This window comes from Panthera pardus, unplaced genomic scaffold, assembly GCF_024362965.1.
Source record: "Panthera pardus isolate Hobbes unplaced genomic scaffold, ASM2436296v1 HiC_scaffold_16, whole genome shotgun sequence".
Lineage (NCBI taxonomy): Eukaryota > Metazoa > Chordata > Mammalia > Carnivora > Felidae > Panthera > Panthera pardus.
This window is the reverse complement of record NW_026526721.1, coordinates 2120948-2148565: the sequence shown is the minus strand read 5'-3', so window position 1 is coordinate 2148565 and position 27618 is coordinate 2120948. Positions and strand designations below refer to the sequence as shown.

The following is a 27618-nucleotide window of genomic DNA, read 5'->3' as shown; positions in this document are numbered from 1 at the left end:
GGCCCGGCGACAGTGCGCGGCCCCGGCGAGAGCGAGTGCGGCCCGTGTCGGCGCCGCCATGGCCACCGTGGACCTGGAGAAGCTGCGAATGTCCGGGGCCGGCAAGGCCATCGGCGTGCTGACCAGCGGCGGCGACGCGCAAGGTGGGCGCGGGCGCGGGGCCTGTCGCCGGGCGGGGGGCGGGGGGCGTCCGCCGGTCCCCGGGCCCCTCCGCGCACGCCCGTCCCCCTCGGCCGCGACCCGGGGGCGCGCGGCCCGCCGACCCCGCGCTGCAGCCCGCGCCCCCGGTGCCGGCCCCCTCGCCGCCCGCCGCGCCCCGACCGCCCTGACCGCCCGCGGACGTGCCTCCGGCCACGGCCTCTGCGCCCCGCCCCCGCCGCCGGGGGTGTGTCTGCGCGGCCGCCCCGGGACGCGCGCTCCCCGCGTCCCTTCCGGGCAGCACGTGTCCGGACCCCGTTTCCCGGAGGTCGCCGAGCCGAGGTCACTTGGAGCTGGACAGCCCCCTCCCCCCCTCCCGCAGGCGCGGAGAGCCTCGCCCTTCCTGGTTCCGATACCTGGGGCCTTCGTGCTGCCCCCGAACCGCAGCCTCCCCGGCCTTCGGGACAGCTCTGCCGCCGCACCCCCTCCCCCGTCCCCGCCCCCGTCCCGGGTTGGCAGCGCCGGGAGTGGCGGACACCCAGAACAGCCCTTCTATTTGGAGGCCTGGGTGGGGAAGAGGGCAGGATCGGAGATGTGCTGGCTGGAGCTTGGGAAGTTTTCTAGAGCTGTTCTCACCTGCTTTGTGCAGGGGAAGCCCAAGCAGCCTTCTGGTGGCCTGCCCTCCCCCCCATCCCCCCACCCCGGGGGGCCTACAGCCCAGGCCTGGCAGAGCTGGGCTGCTGTCTATCCCCGAAGCCTGCTCTTGTCCTCGGTGCTGCGCGGTGGGCCTCTGGGCTGGGAGGGCCGGTGAGGCACCTGTCCTGAGTCCCAGGAGGAACCCGGGACTGCTGTGCGGTGGGACCAGGCCTGCCTCCCTCCAGATGACGGAGTGCAGACACACCCCTCTCCTCTCCTGCCGCCCCATTCCCCATCCGGAAGCAGGGAAGAGGGAGGAGGAGGAGGCTTTCCCAAGCCCAGGAGGGCAGAGTCAGCTGCTGTCTCCAGTGTGTGCTGAGCCCTCTGGGCCTGGTGTGGTCAGCGGGCAGCGTGCCCTGCTGCACGTCCACAGCCCCTCGTGGCCAGAGCACTTGGTGCCCGTTGGCCGGGCCTGTCAGCTCCTGAGGGCATGGCCCAGGGGCTGAGGTGAGCAGCCGTGGAGTGGAGGGAGGCCTTGCAGAAGCATCACCCGTGAGATCAGACCACGGGAAAGGCCAGACACATCCCAGGAGGGCTGGATCCCTGACTCCCTTCTTCCATGATGGAACGGCAGCCCCTGAGGGGTTGAGAAGGTGAAACGGCACGCATTTAGGTACAGGTGCAAAGCCCTGTGGACGGCAGGGCCTGCCCTCTCTCGGCACAGACTGAACAGAGGCTGGGGGATGGGTGGGGGCGGCTGAGGGGTCAGAGAGCAAGGGTGCTGCCCGCCTGACAGGCGGAGCGGGTGAGAGCGGAGCCTGTCTGAGCTGCGGGTCTCCACTCGGCCAGCCCGGCCCTGGTGCCTCGGCCCATCTGGGCCGTGCTTCCTGGACGCCGCTGCAGGGTGGCTGTCCGTGCACCTGCGTGCTGACCGTGGCCACCTTGCCTCGACCCTCTCCCTGCCAGCGTCCTCACTTCCCCAGACCCGGGCGGCCTCTGCGTCTCTCCTGTGTGCTCTCTGTGACGTGTAGGTGGGGGACCTAGGTTCCACAGACTTCCGGTTTAGGGCTGAGGGCCGACGCTGGAAGGAAGGTGCAGGGGCCAGCTGCTATTCCAGGGAGAGTGGAGCCTTTCTGTCCCGTAAGGCCCGAAACCGGGCAGTGGGTGCCCGCCCTGGGCCAGCCCGCTCTCTTGCCAGGGCTGCCCTGACCATGTCGCTCCAGAGGGCAGGTTCTCGGTAAGGGTTCCCCATTGCCTTCCAAATAAAGGCTGACCTCACGGAGACCTGAGGGCACCACATGTGCCCTCCCGTGTGGGTGCCGGGCAGACAGCCGCCTTGCAGAGCGGGAACCGTGAGGTGCACTTCCCCCCGGATGCCAAAGTCTGCATTTGTTGGAAGGTGCGAAAACCAGACACCCTCATGGAGCGGAGGGCCAGACCTGGTCATGGTTGGGCCGTGACCCGAACACTTCCCCGGGGCCTTGGTTTCCCCTTCTGTAAACAGAGGGGAGGGCGGGGGGCAGCCTCACCCTTCCTGTCAGCCAGTTGTTCAAGGACACAGGAGCACTTTGTGCAGAAGTGACTAGAAGGCTATAAAATGGCACGGTCTGCCTACCGCCCCCACCGTCGGTCTCCCCTGGGGTGAGCGGGGCCCTTCCTGCCCCCCAGAAACACGCAGGACCGGCCTGTTCCCGGTGATCGGTGTGGCCCGGGATGTCCTGTCTCTGTAGGCGAGGACCCGCTCGCTCCCCTCCCCCTCTCGGCGTCCCAGCCGCCTCGGCTACAAGTGAACCCACAATTAAAGTTGCTTGTCTGAGCCCAGTGTCACTGCATGGCCACCACTTTCTCACACGGTTTATTTTTCTGGGAGCTGCTGAAAAAAGTCACGTGATGAGCAGATGCATGGACTTCACAGCAGTCCCTCTGGCAGCAGGGGTGTGGGTTGGGGGGTCCCAGGGGTGGGCCGGGGGGGGTGTCTGGGAGGGGGATTCAGCATCCGGGAGGTGGCAGCCTCCTGCTCTTCTGAACCACCCCCCCCCCTCGGCTTAGGGCTGGGTTTATTTTGAAAAAGAAAAGCGGATTAAAGGACAATTAAAAGGCCCTTTTAAGACGCAGCACAGGGAGTTGTCTAGGGCAGGAGCAACCCGCCCTCAGGCCGGCCTCCGTGGGGACAGCACAGACCTGCTCTGAGTCTCGCTGAGACAGAACTGGGTCTGAAAGGCTGAACGTGTTAGCATAGCCCCGGAGGCCCTTTGCTGTCCGGGGCTCCAGGCGGGCCCGCCGGGCAGGCTGTGAGACGATCGTGACCGCGGGGCTGGCCTGTCCAGTGGCACGCACAGCCGGGGGCACCCAGAGAGACCTCCAGCTGGACGGTGGGCCTGGGTCCCCAGCCTTTGCCCTCCCACCCCCCGGTCCCCACCTGTGCCCTCTGTCCTCACCTCCTGTGTCAGAGGTGGGGCTTGGACCTTGAGCCTGCAGTGGGCCCCAGCTGGCCTCGCCCCAGGGTACCAGGGAGCAGAAAGCCTGGGCCATCCAGGGCCAGTGAGCCAGGTGTCTGGCTGGGGGCCCGGGGCTGGGGTGGGGACGTGGGGGGAGGGCGCTGTGCTGGTGTCTCATCGAGGGCACCCCAGCTGTCGGGTGCGCGGTGCCCTCTGGGCCCCTGCCCTGGTTTTGTTCTCTGGCACTCCACTTCCCTCCCTTTGGGGGTTCATGGGACATTTGTGATTCCTTTAGAGATAGGGTTCTCTCGCTGGCTGGCCTCTGTGCTCTGCCCCCGACATCTGGGTGCCCCTGCACTTGGACCCCCTGGCCGTGGACATCGGGCAGCAGGACCCTCCGCTCGCTGTGACTGAGGAGGTGTCCGGGGTACATCCTGCTGCTGGCCTCCCCCGCTGGGGCTCCCCAGGTCCTCTAGCCTCCCTTTGAGACCTTGGCTTCCCGTCTCTAGAATGGAGAGAGTGGCGGGCACACCTGCTTTCCGGGGAGCCCCGTGCCGTGAGCCTACACTGGCTCCTCCTGAGGGCCACCGTGCAGCTGGGGTGTCTGGGGCCTGCTGTCTCCCCACTGCCTTCCAGGCCGCACACCCGGCGAGGCTTGTGTAACCAGGGTAAAGGGCCAGAGATGTCACCACCAGGAGCCCACACACTGTGAGGGACCCCAGACGCCGTGGAGCCCCTGCGGGACACTGAGCACATAGGCCCTGCCTGCCTCCACCAGCTCAGGGGCCAGAGAGGGGAGCTCGGGGGGCTTGGACGCACCCAGTCTTCCTCCAGGGAAAAGGCTCCGTGAGCGTGGGATAGCACGGGATGTGTGTGCGTGTTCCGGGCGGGGACTGCCAGGGAGGAAGGCGGGATGAGCAGGGGGGTGGTCCTCTGGGGGAGACCAGCCTGGGGCACCTCCGTGATCTGGCCCCCAGACCCAGTGTCAGAAGATGGGACCCAGGGGGCGTGGCTCTGGGGCCACTGGGCAGGGTCCTTTCGGCCTTTGCCAGCCTCTGTGACTGCCGCTGTGACCATGTGGCCACTGGGACACTTGCTCCCTGGGCCAGGCCCCGTCCCACCATCAGAGAGCAGCGGGGGGACCACTGTGCAGCCCCCACAGGGCCACCCCCAACAGCTGCACTGCATCTCATAAACACCACTGTATGCTGGGGCCCAAGGTCATGGTGGGGGCCCGCGACCCCCGTGGAGGGGACCTCAGGCAGACCCCTCTGCCCTCTGTGGGTGTCAGTCTCAGAACCAGCCGTGAGGAAGGGGGCTGAGATTCCTCTGGGCATGGAGCATTTCCCTCCTGCTGCCCCTTCTCCTGCCCCCAGGCAGCTGCCAGGACATGGGGGGTGGTGGCTGGGCGACGGGGAAGAGGGGTTCCTGCTGGAGTCTGGTGGCTTCTGTTTGCACGTGTGGGCTGGAGGGCGGGTGCTGGGGCCCACTTAGCTGCACTGCCTGAGGCTGCTGGGTCCCCTGGTAGAGGCCGCCCTGGGGACACCGTCCTCTCCCTGCCTCACAGCCCTCCCCCGGGGGTGGGGGGGCAGGGAGCTCGTGGCCTTGGGCCAGTGGGCGCTGTCCTTGGTTGGCTCCCTGAGCTGCCCCCCAGTGCCATGGGCTGGGGGGGTCTGCAGCAGAGGGGGAGAGATGGGTTTGGAAGGTGCCGCCCTGTGTCTCACGGCCCCTGCTTTTCATCTTGGGCCAAGCACCCACCTCGTTGTCCTCCCCCAAGGGCAGGGCCTGGCCTGTGGGTCTAGCAGGTGGGCAGGGGGCAGGGGTCGCTCTGCTGAGCTGCAGGGGCCGCACGGGGAACCTGGGAGCGGATGAGGCCGTAAAGGGTCTGGAACGTTCGCACACACCTGGTCTCTGGCTCGGGCCGAATCAGGCCTGGCGCTGGTTTTCCTCGTCGCACCCTGGCAGCGTCTCACTTCCGAATGCTCCTGCTGCGGCTCACCTTGTGCCTGACCCGGCTCCCCGGGGCTGGACCTCGAACTCCTGGCTCGGTGCCCTGTGAGGTGCAGGGGAGGAAGGCCCCGGGTCCTGACGTGTCTGTACCTCCACTGATGGATGTCGCCCCGACCCCCTTGCAGGTATGAACGCGGCTGTCAGAGCTGTGACGCGCATGGGCATCTACGTGGGAGCCAAAGTCTTCCTTATCTACGAGGTGAGGCGCCGCGCAGGGCCTCTGGCCCCCACACCGGCACTAAAGGGGGCCGTGCACGGTGGGGAGGGACTGGGCCACCTGGCCACTGGTCGTGGTTCAGAGAGCAGGGAGGCTGACGTGGGGGCTGGTTAGGACGTGACAGGAGGGGAGGGGCTGGGCCCTGGCTCTGGGGAGCGGGTAAGGAGCCCACCCTGGGTGCTTGTGGGGGGGACCGTGGCCCTTGACATGCGGGAGGGTAGGAAGCTGTGGCCCTCAGGGGTTTGGGGCCTCAACCCCACCAGTTGTCCTTCTGGCCGCTTCCTGCATCCACTCAGCCCTCCTGTACCCTTAGCAGCACTGGGCACACCGTGTGTGTGAATTTCCTAGTAATAACAGCTGGGCAACAGAGTATCACCGGGTAACAGTATCACAGGGCAAGAGCATCCTCGCTCCATTTTGTTCTGCAGAATGGAGGCCCCTTGCCCCCCCCCCCCACCTATTTCAGGTTTGGGGTGACCCTTCCCTCCAGCCTGGTGCCCCCACACCCACACATGTTGAATCCCTTGCACTGTGTTGCCTGTGTTGTGTTACTTTGTTTTCACTTTTGAGTAGGACTGTAGCAAACTGTAGCGACCCCCATCTTCCCTCCCACTGCGGGCTGGCTCTGCGGCCCCTTCACCGCCGCCCCAGGGTAGGCTGGTCCACATCCTGCGCTGGGTGGTGCAGGGATGTCGGAGGCAGTGAATGAGTGAGCGGTTAGGCAGCCCCCTCCCATGGGGCTCTGGACCCTGGGACCAGGCTTGGGTGGCTGGGCTCCTGCAAAGCCCCAGGTCTCAAGTCTCAGGAGCCCCACAGGTGGGGCCCACACCCTGGTAATGGTCTAGAATGTTCTGGGGGACAGGGTGGGATTCTCAAGGGAGTGGCCTCGTTCCATGGACAAGCAGCCTCCAGACAGGGAGGTCCCGGCCCCTCCTCCCTGGGCTTGTGTGCGCGTGACAGGTGTGTCCTTCATCTCCGTGATCTCCGTTTCTTCTGTTAGGTGGGGATGTCGGGGCACAACTGCTGTGACATCATGAGTGAGAGCACTTGTCACACAGTCGTGACACCACGAGGGCTCAGGAAGAGGGATTGCTTTTACTGGCCCAGGAACCAACACCAGACCTCACAGATTTGCTGCCAGAGGGCTGGGCCCGCACATGGGGCTGGAGAGGGAGAAGGCTTGGGGGGTGGGGTGATACGAAGTGCATAGGAGCATGCAAAGACATTCTAGAAGATTCTGAGGCTAGGAAAGGACAGTTATGTCAGTCAGACTTTGATTTCAGCTGAGGGGACCGGCTGTCTCGGGGTTCCCGGGGATGCTGGGCGCACAGTGGGGCAGGGGCCAGACCGGCACTCTGCTTGGGCTCGGTGCCCAGTCCTGGGCTTTTGCAGACTGAGATCTTCCTGTTTGTAGCTGCTTGCTCTGGGCAGCATCTGCTGCGGGTTTTCAGGTCATTTTCCTGCCTGTTTCTGCACGGGTTGTGGGGAGGGGCTGGCTTGTGTCCTAGTGGCAGAAAATTCTGGAGGGAGTCGGGGAGGCTGGGAGGGGTAAAGGTCCTGGCCTGGCCTAAGTGAGAGAAAGTAGCTTCGTGGTCCCTCAGACGGGGGGCCTCGGTCCCTCTGTGGCCCCAAGGACCTTCTTCTGGTTCTGGCTCCTGGCAGGGGGGTACCTGCCCCCCACCTCCACCCCCAGGAATGGGACCATTTGCCCTGTCTGTCCCAGAGCCCCGCTGCCCAAGACCCTGCAGCCCCGGGTGATGAAACAGGGTGAACTGGCTGGAGGAGATGAAGCAGAGGGGGCGGGGCAGATATCCAGAGCCACACTGGGCTCTGGCCCCAGGCAGGACAGTGGCTCACTCACGGCTTCGCTGGAGGAGCTGGGAGGGCTGCAGGGAGGCGGTGGCCCTGTTCCTGTCAGCGCAGTGGGGCTGAGTCTTTTCGTTGTTTATAAGTGCACGTGCCTTACGTCCAGACAGTATGGAGACCTCCAGTTAAGACAGGTGGGCCCCCTGATGGCAGAACAGGCAAGATGCTGGAACAGGCCTCCTCCCAGGGCCGTCCAGGAGGCAGGTGGCTTGTGTCCCAGGGAAGCAGCACAGGGCCATCAGGGAAGTCAAGCCAGAACCACCTGCAGGGACTGACGCGCAGCCCCCGGGATGGAGACTGGCCCAGAGGTCCCGGCCGAGTTGCTGGTGGGCGGGGAGGGGACCACGAGCATGTGTGGCCATGCAGTCCGCTGCTCACGCACCAGGAGGCCATGGGCATCCCCCTTGGGCGTGTGTGTTCTCAGCAGCCTCCTCTCTAAGCCTCAAACTGGAGACCTCCCACATGCCTGTCAGCAGCGGACGGATCGCAGCCCTATGGGACCGCATGATGACAGGGACCCGTGCAGACACCGGGCTGAGGGGGAGGAGCCAGACTCAAGAGCAGACGCTCTGGCTGTCCCCCCCCATCCCCCCACCCCATCCAATCAATCCCTTTAGGAGGCAGGATTGCGGCTTCCTCTGCGACGAGGGTCCCGGGCAGAGGGCCGCTGGGCACTGGGCTCGTTATGTTGCCGGTCTGGGTGACCTGGTGTGCGTGGCTCCAGAACTCAGCAGGCGGCCGGCTCCGGCACCAGCCTCCGCCCTGTGTAAACTCTCTGATAAATAGGCTCGCGAGCCCTGCAGAGGGTGTTCTGGAAGGACCAGCTGGGCACTGGGTCTCTCCAGCCAACAGCCCATGACTGCTGGCTGCTGGCCACCCCGCTTCATCACCCAGGGCCCGGGGCTTGGCGGGGGGACCTCGGGGGGCGTGGGCCCACTTCCAACCAGACGGGGTTTGGGCAGAACACCCCAGCGCCCTGCCCGCAGCCGACGGTGCTGTGGGGCGCCTGTCTCGCCCCGTCCCTCTCTGGTTTCAGGGCTACGAGGGCCTCGTGGAAGGAGGCGAGAACATTAAGCAGGCCAACTGGCTCAGCGTGTCCAACATCATCCAGCTGGTAAGGCCTGCAGTGGGACGGCCCCTTCCTGCCCGGGGGAACGTGTGTAGACACGTGTGTGCACGCACATGGAAACACACACGCACGCCTTGCACCTCGGGCGGCTAGGCTCCAGACTGACCAGGTCATCGGCTGCTCCGGGGTCATGGGGACACGGTGGCCTCTGCGACAGGAGATGACGGAGCTTTCAGCGCAGGGTGGGTAGGGGGGCAGGACTCTTTGGGAGAGGTGTGCCGTGGCCTCTGGACGGCCTCTCCCGGCCTCCACCTGGTTTTCCCCGTGGTCATGGTCCTGAGCTTCCCGGTGACTGAGGCGGCAGGCAAGCTGCTGCTGTCCTTCCCCACCTTGCCGGGGCCAGGGGCTCCTGGGAGAGGTGGTCTTTGCCCCCAGAGCTGGGTTGTGTGCATCCTTGTCACCTGTTTCTCCCAGGCTGCCAGCTGACGCCCTGTGTGTTCAAGTGGCCAGTTACCATCATGAGCCCCGAATGGGTCAGCGGGAGTGGTGGGGGGCCAGGGCTGGACCCCGGTGCCCAGGCATGGCCACCCCACCAGTGCTGCCCACCCCTCCTGCCCAGGGCAGGCGTTACCTGTGGACCTTGCCCCCCAGGGCACCTGAAGGATAGGTCCAGTTTGCTGTCCCTGTTCCATTCAGTCCACTGGGGTGGGGATGAGCTTCCTTCTCGGATGTCATTATACCCGCCCGCCCCCCCCCCCCATCCTGGAGTGGGGCTGCAGCCTGGCCACTCCCCTGCCCTCCACCCCAGGGGTCTAGGGAGGCGTCCCTCAGGCCTCAGACCCCGATCTGGCCATTTGCTCTTCTCTAACCCTGTGTCTGAGGGTGGTTGTGGTCTCTCTGCTCTGAGTGAGCAGCCCTGGGGAGGGGGCTTTGGGCCGAGTACTAAACTGGGCTGTGAGGCTTGTCCAGAGGTCGGCAGGTGGAGGGAACTGGAAAGAGCTGGTGTTTGGGGAGGAGTAGGGAGCCCAGAACATGGAGGCAGGAGGGGCAGGAGGGAGACAGAGGGGGCAGGAGGGAGGCAAGAGGGGGCAGGGGCAGAGGAGGGAGACAGAGGGGGCAGGGGGGAGGAGGGAGACAGAGGGGGCAGAAGGGGAAGAGGGAGACGGGGTGGCGGGGGGAGGAGGGAGACAGAGGGGGCAGGAGGGAGACAGAGGAGGCAGGAGGGGACAGAGAGGGCAGGAAGGAGACAGAGGGGGCAGGAAGGAGGCAAGAGGGGCAGGGGGGAGACAGAGGGTCATAAGGGGGCAGGAGGGGGCAGAGAAAGCAGGAGGGAGACAGAGGGGGCAGGAGGGGGCAGGAGGGAGACGGGGTGGGGGGGAGATGGAGTAGGAGGGAGACAGGCAGGAAGGAGACAGGGGGTAGGAGGGGGCAGGAGGGAGACAGAGGGTCATAAGGGGGCAGGAGGGGGCAGAGGGGGCAAGAGGGAGACAGAGGGGGCAGGAGGGAGACAGAGGGGGCAGGAGGGGGCAGGAGGGAGGCAAGAGGGGGCAGAGGCGGAGGAGGGAGACAGAGGGGGCAGGGGGGAGGAGGGAGACAGAGGGAGCAGAAGGGGAAGAGGGAGACGGGGTGGCAAGGGGGAGGAGGGAGACAGAGGGGGCAGGAGGGAGACAGAGGAGGCAGGAGGGGACAGAGAGGGCAGGAGGGAGACAGAGGGGGCAGGAAGGAGGCAAGAGGGGGCAGGAGAGAGGCAAGAGGGGGCAGGAGGGAGACAGAGAGTCATAAGGGGGCAGGAGGGGGCAGAGAAGGCAGGAGGGAGACAGGGGGCAGGAGGGGCTCCCGGGAGGAATGCTGGGCATTTTCAGGAGGGCCCCAGGGAAGCTCCCGCCATCTTCCTTTCCCGCCCCGAGGTGCTGTTGGGGGCACACGGGGAGGATTCGCTCTCTGCCTCCGGGGTGGTGCCCCTGCACCAGCCCGCTGACTCAGGAGTCTGGCCGGAGCCTGTGAGGGCCGTGTGCCGGGGGAGCCCGGGACTGAAGGCAGGTCCCCCTGGGGCTCGGGGAGCTCCCCGCATCGAGCCCGCCCGTGTGCACACGTGTACTTGTGTGCTCACGCTCATGTGTACGTGCGTGCACACGCGTGTCATAGATTTCCGAGCCTCCTCACTTCCTGACACGGGGAGATCCTTCTCCTCGTCGCAAATGCCAGGAGAAAGGCACAGGGAGGTGGGGACGCGTGCCCAGGCTTCCAGAGAAGTCCCTGGCCTTCTCCGAGTTGTGCGGGGTCTGCCCGTCCCTCCCTGCCCCCGCGGTGCCCCCGCGGCGCCCCCAGGCTCCCTCTCGTCCCCACAGGGCGGCACCGTCATCGGCAGTGCCCGCTGCCAGGCCTTCACCACGCGGGAGGGGCGCCTGGCGGCGGCCTGCAACCTGGTCCAGCGTGGCATCACCAACCTGTGTGTCATCGGCGGGGACGGCAGCCTGACGGGCGCCAACATCTTCCGCCGCGAGTGGGGCAGCCTGCTAGAGGAGCTGGTGGCAGCAGGTGGGTCGGGGCCGGGGGGGGGCACGGTGGCCCCAGCACCCCTGTGCCACCACTGCAGGGCAGTGGGGACGGGCCGGTGAGACGCGCCTGGCCGCTGGCCGCTGGCCGGGAGGAGGGGGCCCGGCCCGGCCCCAGGTCAGGGCAACCCCGGCCGTCTCCGGGAGCCTCGGGCTGGGCTCGGCCGGGAGTGAGGAGGTCAGTGATCGAGCCCAGGGCCTCTGGGAGCGCAGCGTCGGGGACCCCCGGGCAGCGTTTGTGCTCCTGGTGGGGACGACGGTTCCAGGGTGACATCCTCGGCTGTGTGGACACTCCCTGTCTGTCCCTGATTCCCGGGCGTGGGTTACAGACCAGGTCACCGTTCGCGGGGACAGAAGAACTAAGCGTTGGTAACGAAAGACAGAGTCCCAAGGTTGCCAGTCAGAAAGTGACCTCTTGGAGTTCAGTTCGGTGGCCCTAGTGGGGACCTGGCGATGAGGGGTGCCCCCTCCAAGGCTCTCTGGGAGGCCTCGTGGCCTCAGCGTCTGCGGTTCAGCCGCCCCGCGCCTCCCCCACCCCTGCGGCGGGACCTGGGGACCCGGTGCGGTACAGGGGGCCTCTGAGCCTGGGACCGGCGGGGGGCCACGCTGCTAGGGGGCTGGGGGTGGGCGACAGGGGGCCAAGGGAGCAGGGTCAGGCCGGCGGGGCCTCAGGGCTGGCTCCTCGTGCAGGCAAGATCTCGGAGAGCACGGCGCAGACCTACTCACACCTGAACATCGTGGGGCTGGTGGGCTCCATCGACAACGACTTCTGCGGCACCGACATGACCATCGGCACGGACTCGGCCCTGCACCGCATCATGGAGGTCATCGACGCCATTACCACCACCGCCCAGAGGTGAGCGAGCCCCCCTTCCCCCGCCAGCGAGCCGCGGTCCCGTCTCCCAGCCACGGGGCCCCAGCTGTGCACCCGGTCTCCGGTTGCCCCGGAGCAACCATGCGTCCCCGAGGGGCCTTCAGGCTGCCGGCGGGGACCCCCGGGCCCAGGCAGGGCGCGTGGCCTTCGGCCCCAGGAGCAGATCAGTGAAAACCGAGGCACGGGTGGCCCGCACTGCAGGGTCTCGGCTGCCCGGGGCGTGGGAAGGGCTGTCTGTCCTACATCTGCTGTGTCACCAGGGCGTTTCCCTGGCAGGGCGGGGGCCGTGGGCGGCGTGGCACTGCCCCTGTGCCCGGGCTGCTTCTGCTGGGCTGTGCCCTCTCGTGCAGCTGGTCCGGGGGCGGCACTGACGCGTCCCCCTGTTCCGTGTCCACAGCCACCAGAGGACCTTTGTGCTGGAGGTGATGGGGCGGCACTGTGGGTAAGGGGACCGCCCTGCCGGGCGGGAGGGCGGGGAGGGGCTCCTGGGGAGCAGGCCTGGGGCTGCGGCGCCTCCGCGGGGCCCGAACGGTGCAGGTGCTGACTTGGTGCCGAGGGACTGGGGGCTCGGGTGTGGGGAGTCCCATCACAGCTCACAGCGACACCCCGCCGCCCGCTGGAGCCCCTAAGCGTCCTGCTCGCCCAGGTACCTGGCCCTGGTGTCCGCCCTGGCCTCGGGGGCTGACTGGCTGTTCATCCCCGAGGCGCCCCCCGAGGACGGCTGGGAGAACTTCATGTGTGAGAGACTTGGGGAGGTGAGTGTGTGGGGGGGTTCTCCTGGAGGTTCCTGCCGCGAGCCGCTGGGACGCAGAGAGATGGGTGTCCCCCAGGAGCGTGGCCTTGGGCAGAGGAAGCAGGGGAGGGCGCTCAGGACGCGGGCCTGGGCGGGCCTGGGCTCGGCTCCTTGGTCGGTGCTGACATGGGGAGGGGGCAGGCGTGGGACACGGTCGTGCCGGCCTCCGGGGGCTGTGGCCGCTGAGCCTGAGCCGAGGGAAGTGGCCTCATGACGATGGGTGGATGGGACACCGGGCAGTGACCTCAGCAGACGAGGCCCCAAATGGGCCGTGGAGGCAGGATGGGGAGGCAGTGGGGGCTGAGGCTTTGTCTGGGGGGAAGAGCAGGGTGTTTGGAATACGGTTCGGGCCCCCCCGGATGGAGCCTGCCCTGGGGACCCCCAAGATGCCCCAGCCGGCACGGGCTGGCCCTCAGCTCAGGGCTCTGTGGACGACAGGAGGACCCTGAGGTGGGGGGACTATGCTGGGAGTTGGGGGGGCCTTCAGATCAAGGGGCTGCGGTCTGGATTTGAGGCAGGGGGCCTCGCGGTTGTGCGCCGAAATTCACGTTCAGGCCAGGACTGCGACCTCGGGGCGAGCACAAGGCAGCCCAGGGGCTTGGCCCTTTCTTCAGTTCAGGAGCCCCGGGAGGTCAGTCTGACGGGTGGGCCCGGGGCTGGCTCTCGAGTGTCCCCGTCCCCGTGTGACGGTGAGGGTGGCAACAGTCTCATCCACTGTGGTGTTGCCTCCAGCCCCTGGGCCTTGCATCTCTGCCCAGGGCTGGTGAAGCCGAGGGCAGGGCCACGCGGAGCCCAGCGGGTGGGGCTGGCCGGAGGCCCATGTTGTCCTTGGGTAGAGTCCGGGGCCTCGTGGCTTTGACCACGTGGAGCGAGGCTCTGTAGCATGGTCTCTGGCTGACCTCGGCCTTGGCTCACTCGCTGCGACTTTGGGGCTGGGCCTTTCCTGAGGTGCCTGCCCTCAGGGTCAGTTCTTTCCTGCTGTGTGAGGCCCTCGGGCCCTCCCTAGGCTTCCCTGAGCCTCAGACACCCTCTGTGAGGTGCGGGTGCTACCCCTTTTTTACCCACCTCCCCGCCTCTTCTGTTCCACCTGCGGCCCTGCCTCCGGCTCCCTCACCTCACCTGTACCAGCATCACCTCCTCCAGGCAGCCCTCCACTCCCACTTGTCCCTCCCACTGCCCTGGACCCCACAGGAGCGGCTCAGGCCCTGTCTTCTCTGAGGCTCTTTGGATGCTGTGGGGCAGACACGGCTTGTCGGCCAGAGTGAATATTTTGTATGCTTTCGAAGAAAGAAATGATTGAGAAGTGTTCTCCCCAGAGAGCTTTGGATTTGTGATGATTAATCCCACCAAGGGCTGGTGCAGGATGCTGTGGGTCCCCTCGGTGCCCCATTGGCCCCTCCACAGCCTGGGGAGGGGGTCTCACGCCAGCAGTGCTGGGTGTCCAGGGAGGCCTGGGTGGTGGCCAGCGCTGTGAGGTCACTCCATTCTAGGGCTAAGAAAACGGAGGCCCGGAGGCCTGCCTCAGTGTGTCAGGCCAGCTGCCTGAGGATTGATTGGCTCGCGGACCTAAGTTCAGGGTCCCGCTGGCCCCGTCCCAGCTCCTGGCTCCCGAGTCCCGAGGGGGCTGCAGGTGTTCCCTGGGAGCATGTGCAGCGACCTCCCTGTACCGTCTGCCTGGTTCCCAGCCCCAGGGCCCCCCGTCCTCCCCTGCTGCCCCCACCTGCCAGGTGTGCGGGCAGAGAGCCCTCCTCCAGCGCCTCCCCCACCCCCGGGGCGGCAGGGGGGGCAGGGTCCCCGTCGGCACATCTCAGTCCACGCCTCCCCTCTTCTCATGTGGATTGTGGGCCCCTTGGTGTGGACCCCAGGGAGGCTCGCAGACGGCAGGTGTCCCGGGTAGATGTCTGCAGGCGGGCCGCTGAGCCCTGGGGCATCTCTGACCTAGACTCGGAGCAGAGGGTCCCGACTGAACATCATCATCATCGCGGAGGGCGCCATTGACCGTAACGGGAAGCCCATCTCGTCCCGTTACGTGAAGGACGTGAGTTTGGCGGGGGGTCACATGGGGTGGGTGGGGCCTCGGTGGGATGGGCACCCCTTTATCTCCAGTGCCAAGTGCTCTTGCTGGGGCCCGCCCCCAGCACCCCATAGACAGCAGGCTCCTGGAGGGAGCTTCTTCATTCCCGGTGATAGCCAGATGTGGGGTAGGTGTGCCAGGGGCCCCCCGAGAAGGCCTGGCCCCGAGGCTGAGGTGTGGCCCCACATCTGTCGCGAGCCGCCTGCCCCTGGCTCCCAGTCTCCATTCAGAACACGTTCCCTGCAGGGCCAGGCCCGTTCCCCATCCCAGAGGCCGAGTCCAGGCCCCCAGTGCCATCCCAACGATGGGGCCCTGCCCCTGCCGGTGACCCCTCGGGGGGACGGTGACCCCCACCCTGTGCAGGGCTCACGGCCGAATAACAGACTGCAGGGAGCCCTTCTTCCCTGTGACCTCCACCCACCTGCCACGGTCCACCCCCCGGGCCCCGGGCCCCCGTCCTGACAGGGCACAGCCCCTGGGAGCCTCTCCTCCCTTTCTTGGCTGCCACCCTGTCCGCGTGTCCCCGGTCAGGAGCCAGCCCACCTGTGTGTCTGCACAGACTCAGGGCCTGGGGGAGCCTGACGACCAGGATGGTGCCAGCAACAGGACCGGGGCTGTAGGGACACCACCACACGTCCACACATGCAGAGAAATGCCCCCCCGCCCCACGGGAGCTCCACATGCACACGCACACACGCCCCGTGGGCACGAATCCTGAGCCGGCTCACGGGGCCCTGGGGGGCTGACACCCTGGTATCCCTGAGATCGGGAGGGGTGAGGACCAGGGTTAGGGGCCCGTGGGGTGGCAGGGCAGTGAGGGTGGGCGCTGAACCCAAGGACCGCCCCCCCCCCCCCCCCCCCGGCCCCGACTCTCTCCCAATGAGCAGCTGGTGGTCCAGAGGCTGGGCTTCGACACCCGTGTGACTGTGCTGGGCCACGTGCAGAGGGGAGGGACCCCTTCGGCGTTTGACCGCATCCTGGTAGGTGGGGCGCTGCTCTGTCCCGGGCGTGCACGAGTGGGTGAGTGTGGCGGGCATTTCCTCACTGCCGCTGGTCTCACAGATGAAATGGAGACAGGGCCCCTCCGTTTCTGTGTGGGGGGGAAACACAGGGCTGGGGACCTGTGTCCCCTCCCCTCACCTCAGCAACCTGGGCTCCCGGGCCTCCCCGTGATGGCTTTTGGCCCCCGGAAAAGGGGGCGGTGCATGGAGGGCAGGACCCCGGCTCCGCCCTTCTAGGGTCTGAAGTCTGGTGGTTCTGAGTGTGGCCCACAGTGCCAGTACGACAGCTCTTATGACTTGGGGGAGGCCCCGGGGAGGCAGAGACCTGGCCTGTGGCCTGAGTGCCGTCACCGCCCTGATCACTGCTGGGTCCCACGTCGTCCTCTGCAAAGTGGGAATCCTGTGCCACCAGATGGAGACAGGGTCTGGGGCCCGAAAAGTCCCCACGGGTGGTAGTGTCCACACACGAAGGCTGGTTACCCTGCGCCTGGGGCCTGCACCTGCCTTACCCAGGAGACCCCGTGTGCTGTCCCCCTAGTGCCACACAGAGAAGCAGGGACACTGAGCCCGGACAGGGGCCTTGCCCGCCTGGCTGGGCACTTTTTGCAGCCTGCACGAGGCTTCAGCACTTGGGAGAGCCTCCTGAGGGCCCCAGGACGGCGGGACGGAGCACTGTCCTCCTCGCAAACCTGGGGGGCAGAGATGTGAGGGGACGGGTCTAGGTGTCCCCTGCTTATGAAAACAGAGTGGCCTGCCAGTTTCATAGATGCTGGTGGAAGACACAAGGCGCCCGGGTCAGAGACAGAGGAGAGCAGGTCCTGAATGTCTTGGCCAGCCCAGCCCACCGGCCCTCCTTCTCACGCATGCTGAGGTGTGGGGCGGGGACACAGGAGCCGTGACCTGGAGCCCAAGCCAGCAGCCTTGTTAGAGCAAAGAGCGCTGGAAGCCCGTCCCGCCTCCCACCCGTCGCCTCCCACCCATCAGGCTGAGCGACTGTGGTGTCTTAGCGGGGCTGTCCGAGACCCCGGAGGGGCTGTTGTGGACGGTGGTCACATGAAGTCATTTCTGGGATCACCTGCTCCAGAAGCTTGGACCGGCCTGTGTGTGGGTGCACGTGGCTCGGAGGTGGGCCGCCCCTCCCTGAGCCCCGCCCGCCCCTCTCCCTGCTCAGAGCAGCAAGATGGGCATGGAGGCGGTGATGGCGCTTCTGGAGGCCACTCCCGACACGCAGGCCTGCGTGGTCAGCCTGTCGGGGAACCAGTCCGTGCGGCTGCCCCTCATGGAGTGTGTGCAGGTGGTGAGTGCCCAGCCCCGCCTCGGGCCGGCCGGGGTGGGGGCGCTCCCTGCAGAGATGCCTCCGGCGGGGGGGGGGCTTTGCCCCCCTGCTCTGCTCACCCGCTCCCTTCCCGGCTGGCCGGGACCACCCGTCCCTCCAGGCCCTGTCAGGGCACAGGCCCCGTCCCCACCTCATGTCCCCACCCTGTCCCGCTGCTCCCCTGTCACATGCTACCTCCTGTCGCATTTCAGGGTATCGGGGGCCTACGGCCCTCGAGGGAGGGGAGGGAGGCGTGAGCGTGTCCTCAAGCTGGGCCCCACGAGAGGTGTGGGGGCGGCCGAGCTCACTGAGCTCCTGGAGTCGGGCGGCGGCCGTGAGCGTGCCCCGGGCCTCCTCCAGCCTGTACCTCTCTTTTGGTGAAGACAAAGGAGGTCCAGAAGGCCATGGATGAGAAGAGGTTCGACGAGGCCATCCAGCTCCGTGGCAGGTGAGGGGCTCCCGGGGCCCGGCGCCGAGCACAGTCTGTTTGTTCCACAGGCCCTCGGCCGACGCCCACGTGGCTGTGCCCTTGGCCCTCAGGGCGCACGCCCTGGCAGAGACCCTTCCTTCCGAGTGTGTGTGGCCAAGCGTAGGAGTGGGGCAGCAGGACGGAGGCTCAGGGTCCCTGTGACGGGGGAAGCGGGCGGGCTGCGAGGTGGACGGGAGCTGCCACGCAGGGTGGAGGGGAGAGGGGCGGCTGGGGCGGGAACCCGGAGGGGCGTCCACAGAAGGAAACGGTGGGGGTCAACCTGCAGCGGCCGGGAGGGCTGGACCCGCAGCACCCCCTCCCCACCCCCCTGCACAGGCCGGATGCGGGGCTGTCGCTTTGCTAAGAGGGGCGTGGGGGCCGTGCTCTTCGGGGCTTTTCGTAGCCACCAGAGTGGGGTGGTGAGCCACGCCGGCATCCAGCTTCTTCGTGGCCGCGTGGTGGGGCCACGGGCTGTGCTGAGCTGTGTGGCTGTGGGCTGTGGGCTGCATGAGGCATGACCGGCTTCCCTTCCAGGAGCTTTGAGAACAACTGGAACATTTACAAGCTGCTCGCACACCAGAAGGTCTCCACAGAGAAGGTGAGGGGGGTGAGCCGCAGGGCCCTCGTCACTGTCACCTCTGGAGCCTGCCCCTGGGTCCGCCCGCCCGCCCGCAGGGCCGGGGTCTGCCCCGGGAGCAGGAAGCTCTGAGCTGGCCCTGTGGACCCTCCCTCCTGTCTGGGTCAGAGCCGTGAGCTGAGAGGCTTGGCCTCTGCCTGACCAGCGGGTCCCAGACAGCCGGCGTCTGGGCCTGGAGGTGACCTTCGCCGGTCACGTATCAAACAGCTGGAGGAAATTAAGTCAGGCCTATAGGCTTAGGTCAGGACAGAGGGGAGCTAGTGCTTATGAAATGTTATAAAACAGCCCAAAACCTCACGAAATGGGCTTTCTTCAAAATAAGAATGATAACGGGACTTGTTTCTGAAACCCGGGGACGAGGAAAGGGTCCCGCTGGGACCGTCCAGCCAGCGGGGCCCTGGCCCCCATCTGTCCCAGGGGCTGGTCAGGGACAGGCCGTACCCCCAGTACAGCAGAGCTGTCTCCATGTCCCCTCCTGAAACCGCTGGCGTGACCACATCTGGGGCCACAGGGCTGTGTGACCGGGACCCACCAGAGCCACATGTGACCACGGAGTGCTGGCCACGAGGCTGCCTGTAGCAAGGTGGGCTGTATGTGCCACACACCCCGGGTTCTGGGGACACGGTCTGGAAAACCGTGGAATAGTCCGTTGGTAATTTCTTAGGCTGATTCTAGGTCGGGGTGATGTTTTGGTTACCTCCCGCAACTCCGGTACTAAAATAGCATCACCCGCTTCTTTGCACTTGATGAATGTGGCCCCCTCCGCTATGCATCCGTGCCGCTCGCCAAGATCTTGGGGCGCTGGCTGCTCTGAGCCCAGGGTGTGGGGTGATTGCTGGAGGCTTCGGGACAGGCGCTGGCTCTGGCCCGAACCCGCGCGCTGCCCCCCACGAGCTGCACTTGGCCGAGAGCGACCAGAGGACTTGAGCTGATGAGCCGGGCGGGCCTGCGCTGTGGCTCATTTGGGTCTCTGCCAGGAACTTGTGGGACAGATGTGTGCCCTTCCCAGCGGAGTCCACTCGCTGGACGGTGTGCAGGCAGGCAGGGGAGCCTGGCCCCTTTTCCGGGGGCCGCCCCCTCGCTGACTTGTGTCTGGGCCGGCTGGCTCCCACCCAGCCCCGTGCTCACGCTGCCGTCTCCTTCCTCTTGTCTGAAGACCAACTTCTCCCTGGCCATCCTGAACGTGGGCGCCCCGGCGGCCGGCATGAATGCGGCTGTGCGCTCGGCGGTGCGGTCTGGCATCTCCCAGGGCCACACGGTGTATGTCGTGCACGATGGCTTTGAAGGCCTGGCCAAGGGTCAGGTAGGTGCGGCTGTGACGGCAACCACACAGTGGTTCCGCGCGTGTGCCGGTGTGTTTATAACCCACCCCCAGCTTGTAACAAGGACCGGGGGGCTCACGGTAGAAGTCTCAGGCAATGCCCCGGGGCAGGTCCCTGAAGAAAGCGGATGAGAGGCCCTCGGGAGAGGGGCCTGGGGCTCTGCTCTGACCTGCAGTGATGGTCAGCGCCTGGCCCGGCCCCCTACAGCTGCACCTCCCCACCGCAGGTACAGGAAGTGAGTTGGCACGATGTGGCCGGCTGGCTGGGCCGTGGCGGCTCCATGCTGGGGACCAAGAGGTGAGCTGCTGGCTGACGGGCCCGGCTCCCTGGCCACCGTGGGCAGCGGGGGGCGGGGGATCCAGAGGCAGGTTCAGGAGGAGTGGACGTTGCCGGGGGGAAACCAGCCCCGTGGCCTGGACTAGGTCCTCGCTTCTGGCTGGCGGCCGGCCCGCGTTGGGCTGCACCCCCTCCTGAGACCACCTGTGCACAGGAGAGTGGCCCAGGTGGCCCCCCGCCCGCAGAAAGCATCTTGTCAGGCAGCTGGCGGGCAGCTCCCCCTCCCCTGTCCCACCATGGGCCCCACTGACGCCTGGGCGCTGAACAAGAATCACAGCAGCACATCTAGGGCTGGCAACCCCCCACCGCCCCCCCTCGCGTCTCGACCAGGTGCGGTGTGGGAGCGTGTCCTTCTGTCGAGGCGCTCTGGGCCACGTTTATCTGACTTCTGTCCACTGCAGGACGCTGCCCAAGAGCTACATGCAGAAGGTAGTGGAAAACATCCGTACCTACAACATCCAGGCCCTGCTGGTCATCGGCGGCTTTGAGGTGCGGGCCACTGCAGGGGACCAGGTTGGGGCAAGGACCCTGGAGAATGTCTTCTCTGCCTGGGGCCGCTGGGGTGGCCCTTCTGGAAACCCCTTGCTCCTGGATGGGGAGTCACACGGGTCAGCCGACTGATGGGGCCATGGGGTTCGGTGTGGTGTTTGGCTCTGGGAAGGTTTTTACCTTCTCCTGTGGGCTTCACAGAGTTTAAATCGGTGCTGGCGCCCCGGGTGCTGGAGAGGGGGAGGGGGAGGGGGAGGGGAGAAGCAGGCGGGGGGGGGGGGGGGGGGGGGCAGCTCTGACCTTCTGAGCAGCAGCTCCTGGTGGGGGTGGGCAGCCCCAGGGCAAGAAACCCTGTGGCCTCCTGGTCCATCCCCACTCTGCTCTGGCCTGTGCCCCGCCTGTGAGGTGGGGGTCCCAGGGAAGTGGGGGTCCCAGGGAGGTGGGGTCCCAGGGAGGTGGGGTCCCTGGGAGGTGGGGTCCCAGGGAAGCGGGGCCCCTGGGGGTTGGAGTCCCTGGGAGGCGGGGCCACTGGGAGGCGGGGTCCCTGGGAGGCGGGGCCACTAGGAAGCGGGGTCCATGGTAGGTAGGGCCACTGGGAGGTAGGGTCCCTGGGAGGTGGGGTCCCTGGGAGGCGGGGCTACTGGGAGGCGGGGGCCCTTGGGAGGTTGGGCCCCTGGGAGGTGGAGTCCCTGGAAGGTGGGGCCACTGGGAGGTGGTGTCCCTGGGAGGCCGGGTCCCTGGGAGGCGGGGCCTTGGAGGTGGGACCACTGGGAGGTGGGGTCCCTGGGAGGAGGGGCAACTGGGAGGTGTGGTTCCCTGGGAGGCGGGGCCACTGGGAGGCGTGGTCCCTGGGAGGCTGGCCACTGGGAGGTGGGGCCCCTGGGAGGCGGGGCTACTGGGAGTCGGGGGCCCTTGGGAGGTTGGGCCTCTGGGAGGTGGAGTCCCTGGAAGGTGGGGCCACTGGGAGGTGGTGTACCTGGGAGGCGGGGGTCCCAGGGAGGCGGGGTCCCTGGGAGGCGGGGCCATGGAGGTGGGACCACTGGGAGGCGTGGTCCCTGGGAGGCGTGGTCCCTGGGAGGTGCAGTCCCTGGAAGGAGGTTCCACTGGGAGGCGGAGTCCCTGGGTGGTGGGGCCACTGGGAGGTGGGGCCCCTGGGAGGTGGGGCCCCTGGGAGGTGGGATTCCAAGGTGGTGGGGTCCCTGTGGCAGCTCGCAGTCATTGTGCTGTGCATGGTAGGCCATCGTTGGTGTGACATGGTGCTTGGCCAGCCCCAGTGACAATTGCCCATTCTTGCCCTTTCCCTGAGGTGCCCCAGGCCCCCTGCAGCCCGCACGGTGTCGATGGTGGTCCCAGCAGGGTGGGCGAGTCTCCTTCCTGTCCTCCTTGGCGCCCTGCTTCCCTGACTGACGGGCTGCGGAGCCCCTGGTTGGGGTCCGCCGGGTCGCGGCCCCGGGGTGGTTGCAGGGGTCCCGGCACCCAGCCCCAGGCACATAGCGCGTCAGCTGGGGAGCAGGGCCAAAGCAGCCCCGGGCCGGGAGCCCGCCTTCGCCGCCCAGCGCCGCCTTATGCGCCCGCAGGCCTACGAGGGGGTGCTGCAGCTGGTGGAGGCGCGTGGGCGCTACGAGGAGCTCTGCATTGTCATGTGCGTCATCCCGGCCACCATCAGCAACAACGTACCGGGCACCGACTTCAGCCTGGGATCCGACACCGCCGTCAACGCCGCCATGGAGGTAGGTAGGGTGCCAGGCTGGACGCGGGCGGGCATGGGATGGCCCCAGGAGAAAGTGGCGAGTGGCACGGTGGCGAGCTCCCAGGTGGGCTGTCCCTCGAGGCCTCATGGGTGGCACGCAGGACTTGGCTCTGGGGTCACTGCGGTGTGGGGACGGTGGCTGTCAGGGCCAGAGCTGACTCAGCTGAGCTAATGCACGTGTGGACGTCGGGCCACGGTTCTGCCCAGTGAGCAGCCACACGTGGACTGGGGGGAGCCCAGCCCCGTGGCTGGGACATGGGAGGGTGGGCGCTCGGGAGAACGTGCTGTCACTAGAGCAGGGCTGGCCCCATTTGGTGTTCCATGGGGGCCTCCTCACGGCTCTCTCCACCTCTAGACCTCTCCCACGCCATCCGTGGCCCCACAGGAGCCCCGCTTTCCCCCAGGGTCCAGCACTTCTGTGTTCAGGGGGCCCCGGGGACTGAACCCAAGCAGCTTCTGCGTCACGCTAGAGAAAGGAGAAAGGAGCTGACCCGGACCTGTGGTCTTGCAGGGGTTTTCTTCAAATTCACCCCACCCCTGCCATCCTGGCAGCTATATAGGGGCCACCCATGGCTCCTCTGAAACTTCTGTGCCTCTGCCCCTCACCAGCACCAAACATTGTCCTGGTTTTTTTGCCTCTACGACAGGAAGAATTGTATTGTTTTCCTTTGTACCTTGATTTTTGATGAAGTTGAACTTTTGTTTCTATATTTATTGCCCATTTATGGGTTTTACGGAAAATTACCTTTTTCTGTATTTTGTCCATTTTCCTCCTGGTGAGTTTTCTTTTGTATTTGTCAGTGCTCTTTATATATGTAGGACACCGATCCTTTGGCAAACATTGGAGCTGTTTCCTCCACTTTGCTGGTTGTCCCTTACTTGGGGCTTAGCCTCATGGTTCAGATCCCACTAACCCACTGGTCTTGTTGGTCCCTTCTCAATTCTTTGTTTAATGTTATAATTTTTTCTCAAACTCTGAACATTTGGGTTAGAATCATCCTGTGTCGCATCATCACTGGCATCTGCAGGATGTGTACCTTCACGTGTCGCCTTGTCCCTTGTTACAATGACCCTACAGTGGCTGGAGCATCGCTCCGTGTACAGATGAGAGGATTGAGGCCCAGCGTTTCCCTGGCCCCACGTCAGAGCCTCCCGGCCCCATCCCTGGCCTCCACACGCTAGGTGCCGGAGACACCCCCGTTGTCCCCCGGGCGAACAGTTGCCCCGGTTGAGGACCTGGTTCTGAAGGCCCTGTGGAGAGCATGCGGTGTGGGCTGTGACACCCTGGGCAACTCTGGGGGGAGACCCGGGTCCCCGAGGGGCAGTGGCTCCCTGTGGCCCACGGGGAAGTCCCTGACCACCTCTGGCCCCCAGAGCTGTGACCGCATCAAGCAGTCGGCCTCGGGGACCAAGCGCCGCGTGTTCATCGTGGAGACCATGGGGGGCTACTGCGGCTACCTGGCCACCGTGACGGGCATCGCCGTGGGGGCCGACGCCGCCTACGTCTTCGAGGACCCTTTCAACATCCAAGACTTAAAAGTGAGCCGAGGCCCCGAGCCCTTCTCCTGCCACAGACGTCCCAGCGGGGCTGAGCGGGGGTCCCCTCCTGAGGCACACACGAGCCAGGCTGGGGGCTCCCCAGAGCCTCCTCCCCGACCCCGTGCAGACCTCCACCCAGCGTCCGTGTTGTCGCTGCCGTGGCCCCCTGGCCCCAGCCACCCACCCGGCCTCACGGCCCAGCCCCATCACCCAGGGCCCCGCCAACATCAGTCGACCTGCGTGCGTCCCCATGACCCCTGGGTCACAGTGGCCCTGCGGTTAGCCTGGGCTGTTCCTTCCCAGACGGCCTTGAGGCTGTGGGTGGGTGCTGTGCGGCTGCTGTTCTCGCTCCGGGCTCACCCCGTGTACCCCCCACGCCCGCAGGCCAACGTGGAACACATGACCGAGAAGATGAAGACACACATCCAGAGGGGCCTGGTGCTTCGGTGAGGCTGCCGGACCCGGAGGGTGGCTCGGGGCTGCTGAGGGGCGCCGGCCCCTCCCCCAGCACTGGTCTGTGGCCGGGCCCGGGGGGCGGGGGGGCTCAGCGTCTGGACGAGACCCGAGCCGGCCCCGGCCCTCTCTCCAGAAATGAGAAGTGCCACGAACACTACACCACGGAGTTTCTGTATAACCTGTACTCCTCCGAGGGGAAGGGCGTCTTTGACTGCAGGACCAACGTCCTGGGCCACCTGCAGCAGGTAGGGGCCCGGGGGCCTGGTTCTGGCCTCTGCCTCCATCTGACCCGAGCTGAGGGGCCCCGGGAGGATATGGCAGGATGGGGACCCTTCCCTGTGCACGACCTCGTGGGGCACCCGACCCTTCCTCCTTGTGCCTGCGCTTACCTGCCCGTCACCCCTCCGTGCGGGTGAGGGGTGGGGGGTGAGGCTCCTGTCCGCCTGAGTCCTCACCACCAGGACAGGGCAGGGCTGGGACCCCTGTGGCCACCTCCGCCCTGCCTGGTCCCCTCCTTCGTGGCCTCCTGGTGGCCCTGCAGGAAGCCTGCACTGTGCGGGGCCCACAGAGGCTGCCCGACAGGACGGGCAGTCAGCCCACCGCCCGGCCTCTGGAGATGGCCCTTAGGCTGGACTGGGGTAGACAAAGGGGCTGGGGCACCGCAGACAGAGATGCAGGGAGCTTGGACGGGATGGGGTGTCAGGAGCGGGGAGGGCTCTCCTGCGGTCACGGTGGGGCCGTTCTGCTGGGCTCCTGCCAGAGCCCCCCCCCCCCCCCCGTCTCTGGCGCGATGGAGGTGCCCTCACCCACTGCGTTTCCAGGGCGGAGCTCCGACCCCCTTTGACCGGAACTACGGTACGAAGCTTGGGGTGAAGGCCATGCTCTGGATGTCGGAGAAGCTGCGGGCCGTCTACCGTAATGGTGCGTATGTGGCAGGAAGGGGTGGTGGCTCCCGGCCTGACCTCGCCCTCTGCCCGGACCCAGGGTTCAGGGCGGCCTGTGTCCACAGGGCGGGTGTTCGCCAACGCCCCCGACTCAGCCTGCGTGATCGGCCTGCAGAAGAAGGCGGTGGCCTTCAGCCCCGTCACCGAGCTCAAGAAGGACACCGACTTTGAGTGAGTGCCTCCGAAGAGAGGGGTGGCCTGCCCAGCCACGCTCGGGCCCTGACCCCACAGGGCTGCCCCGTCTGCCCGCCCAGGGCCAGAGCGGTGATGACACCCAGGCCTGAGCCCAGGCTGGGGCTCCTCCCATAGGGTGGGGTCAGCGGGTGGTCCGGCTGCGGACACCCCCCTCGCTCCCCCAGCCAGCCTGTGCTGAGCCCCCAGAGACGGACACCCCAGAGACCGCTGCCAGGCTCCACTCCAGGCGGTCTCCCGGCGCTCAGAGGATGGGGTGCCCGGGTTCTCAGAAGATGGGGTGTCTGGTGCTCAGAGGAGGGCGTGTCGGGGTACCCAGAGGAAGGGGTGTCCGGTGCTCAGAGGAGGGGGTGTTGGGGGTACTCAGAGGAGGGGGTGTCGGGGTACCCAGAGGAGGGGGTGTTGGGGTGCTCAGAGGAGGGGGGTGTCGGGGGTGCTCAGAGCAGGGGGTGTTGGGGGTGCTCAGAGGAGGGGATTTCCAGTGCGCAGAGGAGGGGGTATCTGGTGCTTAGAGGAGAGGGTCTCTGGTGCTCAGAGGAGGGGGTGTCCGGTACCCAGAGGAGGGGGTATCTGGTGCTTGGAGGAGAGGGTCTCCGGTGTGCAGAGGAGGGGGTATCTGGTGCTTAGAGGAGAGGGTCTCCGGTGCTCAGAGGAGGGGGTGTTGGGGTGCTCAGAGGAGGGGGTGTCCGGTGCTCAGAGGAGGGGGTGCTGGGGGTACTCAGAGGAGGGCGTGTCTGGTGCTCAGAGGAGGGGGTCGGACCCCTCCGGTGCTCCGAGGACGGGTGTCCCCAGCGCTGACCGCACCCTTCCGCCAGGCACCGCATGCCTCGGGAGCAGTGGTGGCTGAACCTGCGGCTCATGCTGAAGATGCTGGCGCATTACCGCATCAGCATGGCCGACTACGTGTCCGGGGAGCTGGAGCACGTCACCCGCCGCACCCTCAGCATCGACAAGGGCTTCTGAAGCTGCGCCCCGGCTGCCTCTCCCCGCCCCCTCTCCCCCTCCCTGGAGTCTGCGGGCGGGCGGTGGGCGGGCGGGGGCTAGAGCCCTCTGGGTCTGGCCCCACGGCTTCCCCCTCTCTTCCGCTGCCCGCCGGGGGGAGTGCTGCCCCGGGGGGGGAGGGGGCCTCCGTGCGGGGACACCACTGTCCTGCTGTGGGCCCTGCTGTGACCCTGCTTCTGTGTGCACTGGCCACCCTGGAGGAGAGCTTGTCACCTTTTCTGGAAATAAAGTCACCTGACTGTGGAGGGTGACCAGTCTGTGGGGAGCAGGCCCTCTGTGATCTGGGGCGGTGGGGGGGGGTGGCAGTGGGCAGCTGGTGGTGCCCCCCGACCTGCACACACAGGTTGGGCCTGGCCTCCCCCAGGCTTGGGAGCATTTCTGAGCCTGGCTCTGAGCCCTGGGTCTGACCTGGAACGGTCCCCAGGCTGCCCGGGCTGGGGTCTCGGCAACAGAGCCAGAGACCCAGGGGCAAGATCTGAGCGAGGGAGTATCCATGGAGACACTGGGAGGTGGGCGATGAGGGAGGCAGAAACGTCACCCGCTGATCCATCCAGCACAGGTTCTGGGGGTGGCATGGAGGCTTGTCTGCAGCATGACGCGGCACCGGGATCTCGGGAGGAGAAGCTGAACCTCAGTGACACCGCCTGCACTTCTGGGCACCCCCCCACCCCCGCCCCGTTCCTCCTGAGGTCACCGCACAGCGCACTTCTGGTCCCACTGTGGTTGCCTGGGCACCTGCCCTCAGCACCTGCCGAGGCTCAAGAGGAGGGCCTGGGACCCACGGGGTTTTGTGGGGAGCCCCTGGCCTTTGGGGCTCACAGGCCACATCCAGGGCTAGGGTCCCTGCTGGGGCCCGCTGTCCCTCCAGCTGCCTGCACCTCCCGACCTCCGCGGCAGGGTGCGTGTGGTCGCTCCCCGGGGAGCGGCAGGCGTGGTTGGGGCCCCTGCCGGGGGACCACACCCTCCTCACCGTGCGGGGCCCCAGAGCCTGAGGGCTCCCAGGTGCCCATTGCTGGAGCTGGGGTCCCTCTGGTCTGCTCTGCCTGCCACGAGATTGGGTGGTCCTGGGGCAGGCCAAGGAACGGGTCCCAAGTGTTTAAACCCCTGTCTCAAGAGACCAGGGACAAATTCCTGGGTCCCGGAAACCTGAGTGTGTCTGCGTGTGAATGCCTATGTGTGTGCGTGTGCACGTGCGTGGATGTCTGTGCGTGTGAGTGCACGCAGGTGTACTTAGGCTGTACGCGGGTGTACTTAGGTGGGGTGGGGACTGCCGGGGGAGACCCTGGCTGTGGCAGACACCCTCCAGGGTACAGCCTCGAGTCCGGTCCGTCCCACAGCCACACCCAGCCCAGACGCCACACTGGCCCAGGCTCTGCTCCCTGCTGACCTCTCCCTTGCCAGCCGCACCCCCCCCCCCCCCACTCCCGGCCTCCAAGTGCCAGTGAGGCCTCCCAGTGCACCCAGTGCCCGGCTCGGGGGAGGGAGCCAGAGAGGCT

At 66.8% G+C, this 27618-nt stretch overlaps 1 protein-coding gene across 2 annotated transcripts; it reads left to right on the top strand.

The window, feature by feature from the left end:
- On the top strand, nt 1-26373 carry PFKL (phosphofructokinase, liver type). Of its 2 annotated transcripts, none has more exons than XM_053902989.1 (22): nt 1-143; nt 5348-5421; nt 8342-8419; nt 10723-10912; nt 11620-11785; nt 12201-12245; nt 12450-12558; nt 14539-14634; nt 15558-15650; nt 16843-16968; nt 17370-17434; nt 17990-18053; nt 19249-19395; nt 19641-19711; nt 20152-20239; nt 21817-21969; nt 23364-23528; nt 23913-23974; nt 24118-24229; nt 24806-24905; nt 24994-25099; nt 25936-26373. In XM_053902989.1, the coding sequence occupies exons 1-22, from the start codon at nt 59-61 to the stop codon at nt 26081-26083; spliced, it is 2343 nt and encodes a 780-aa protein (XP_053758964.1). In that variant the 5' UTR covers nt 1-58; the 3' UTR covers nt 26084-26373. The 2 variants fall into 2 exon arrangements, with proteins under 2 accessions (XP_053758964.1, XP_053758965.1); XM_053902990.1 differs by lacking the exon at nt 1-143 and adding an exon at nt 1302-1447.
- The last annotated feature ends 1245 nt before the right edge of the window (nt 26374-27618 follow it).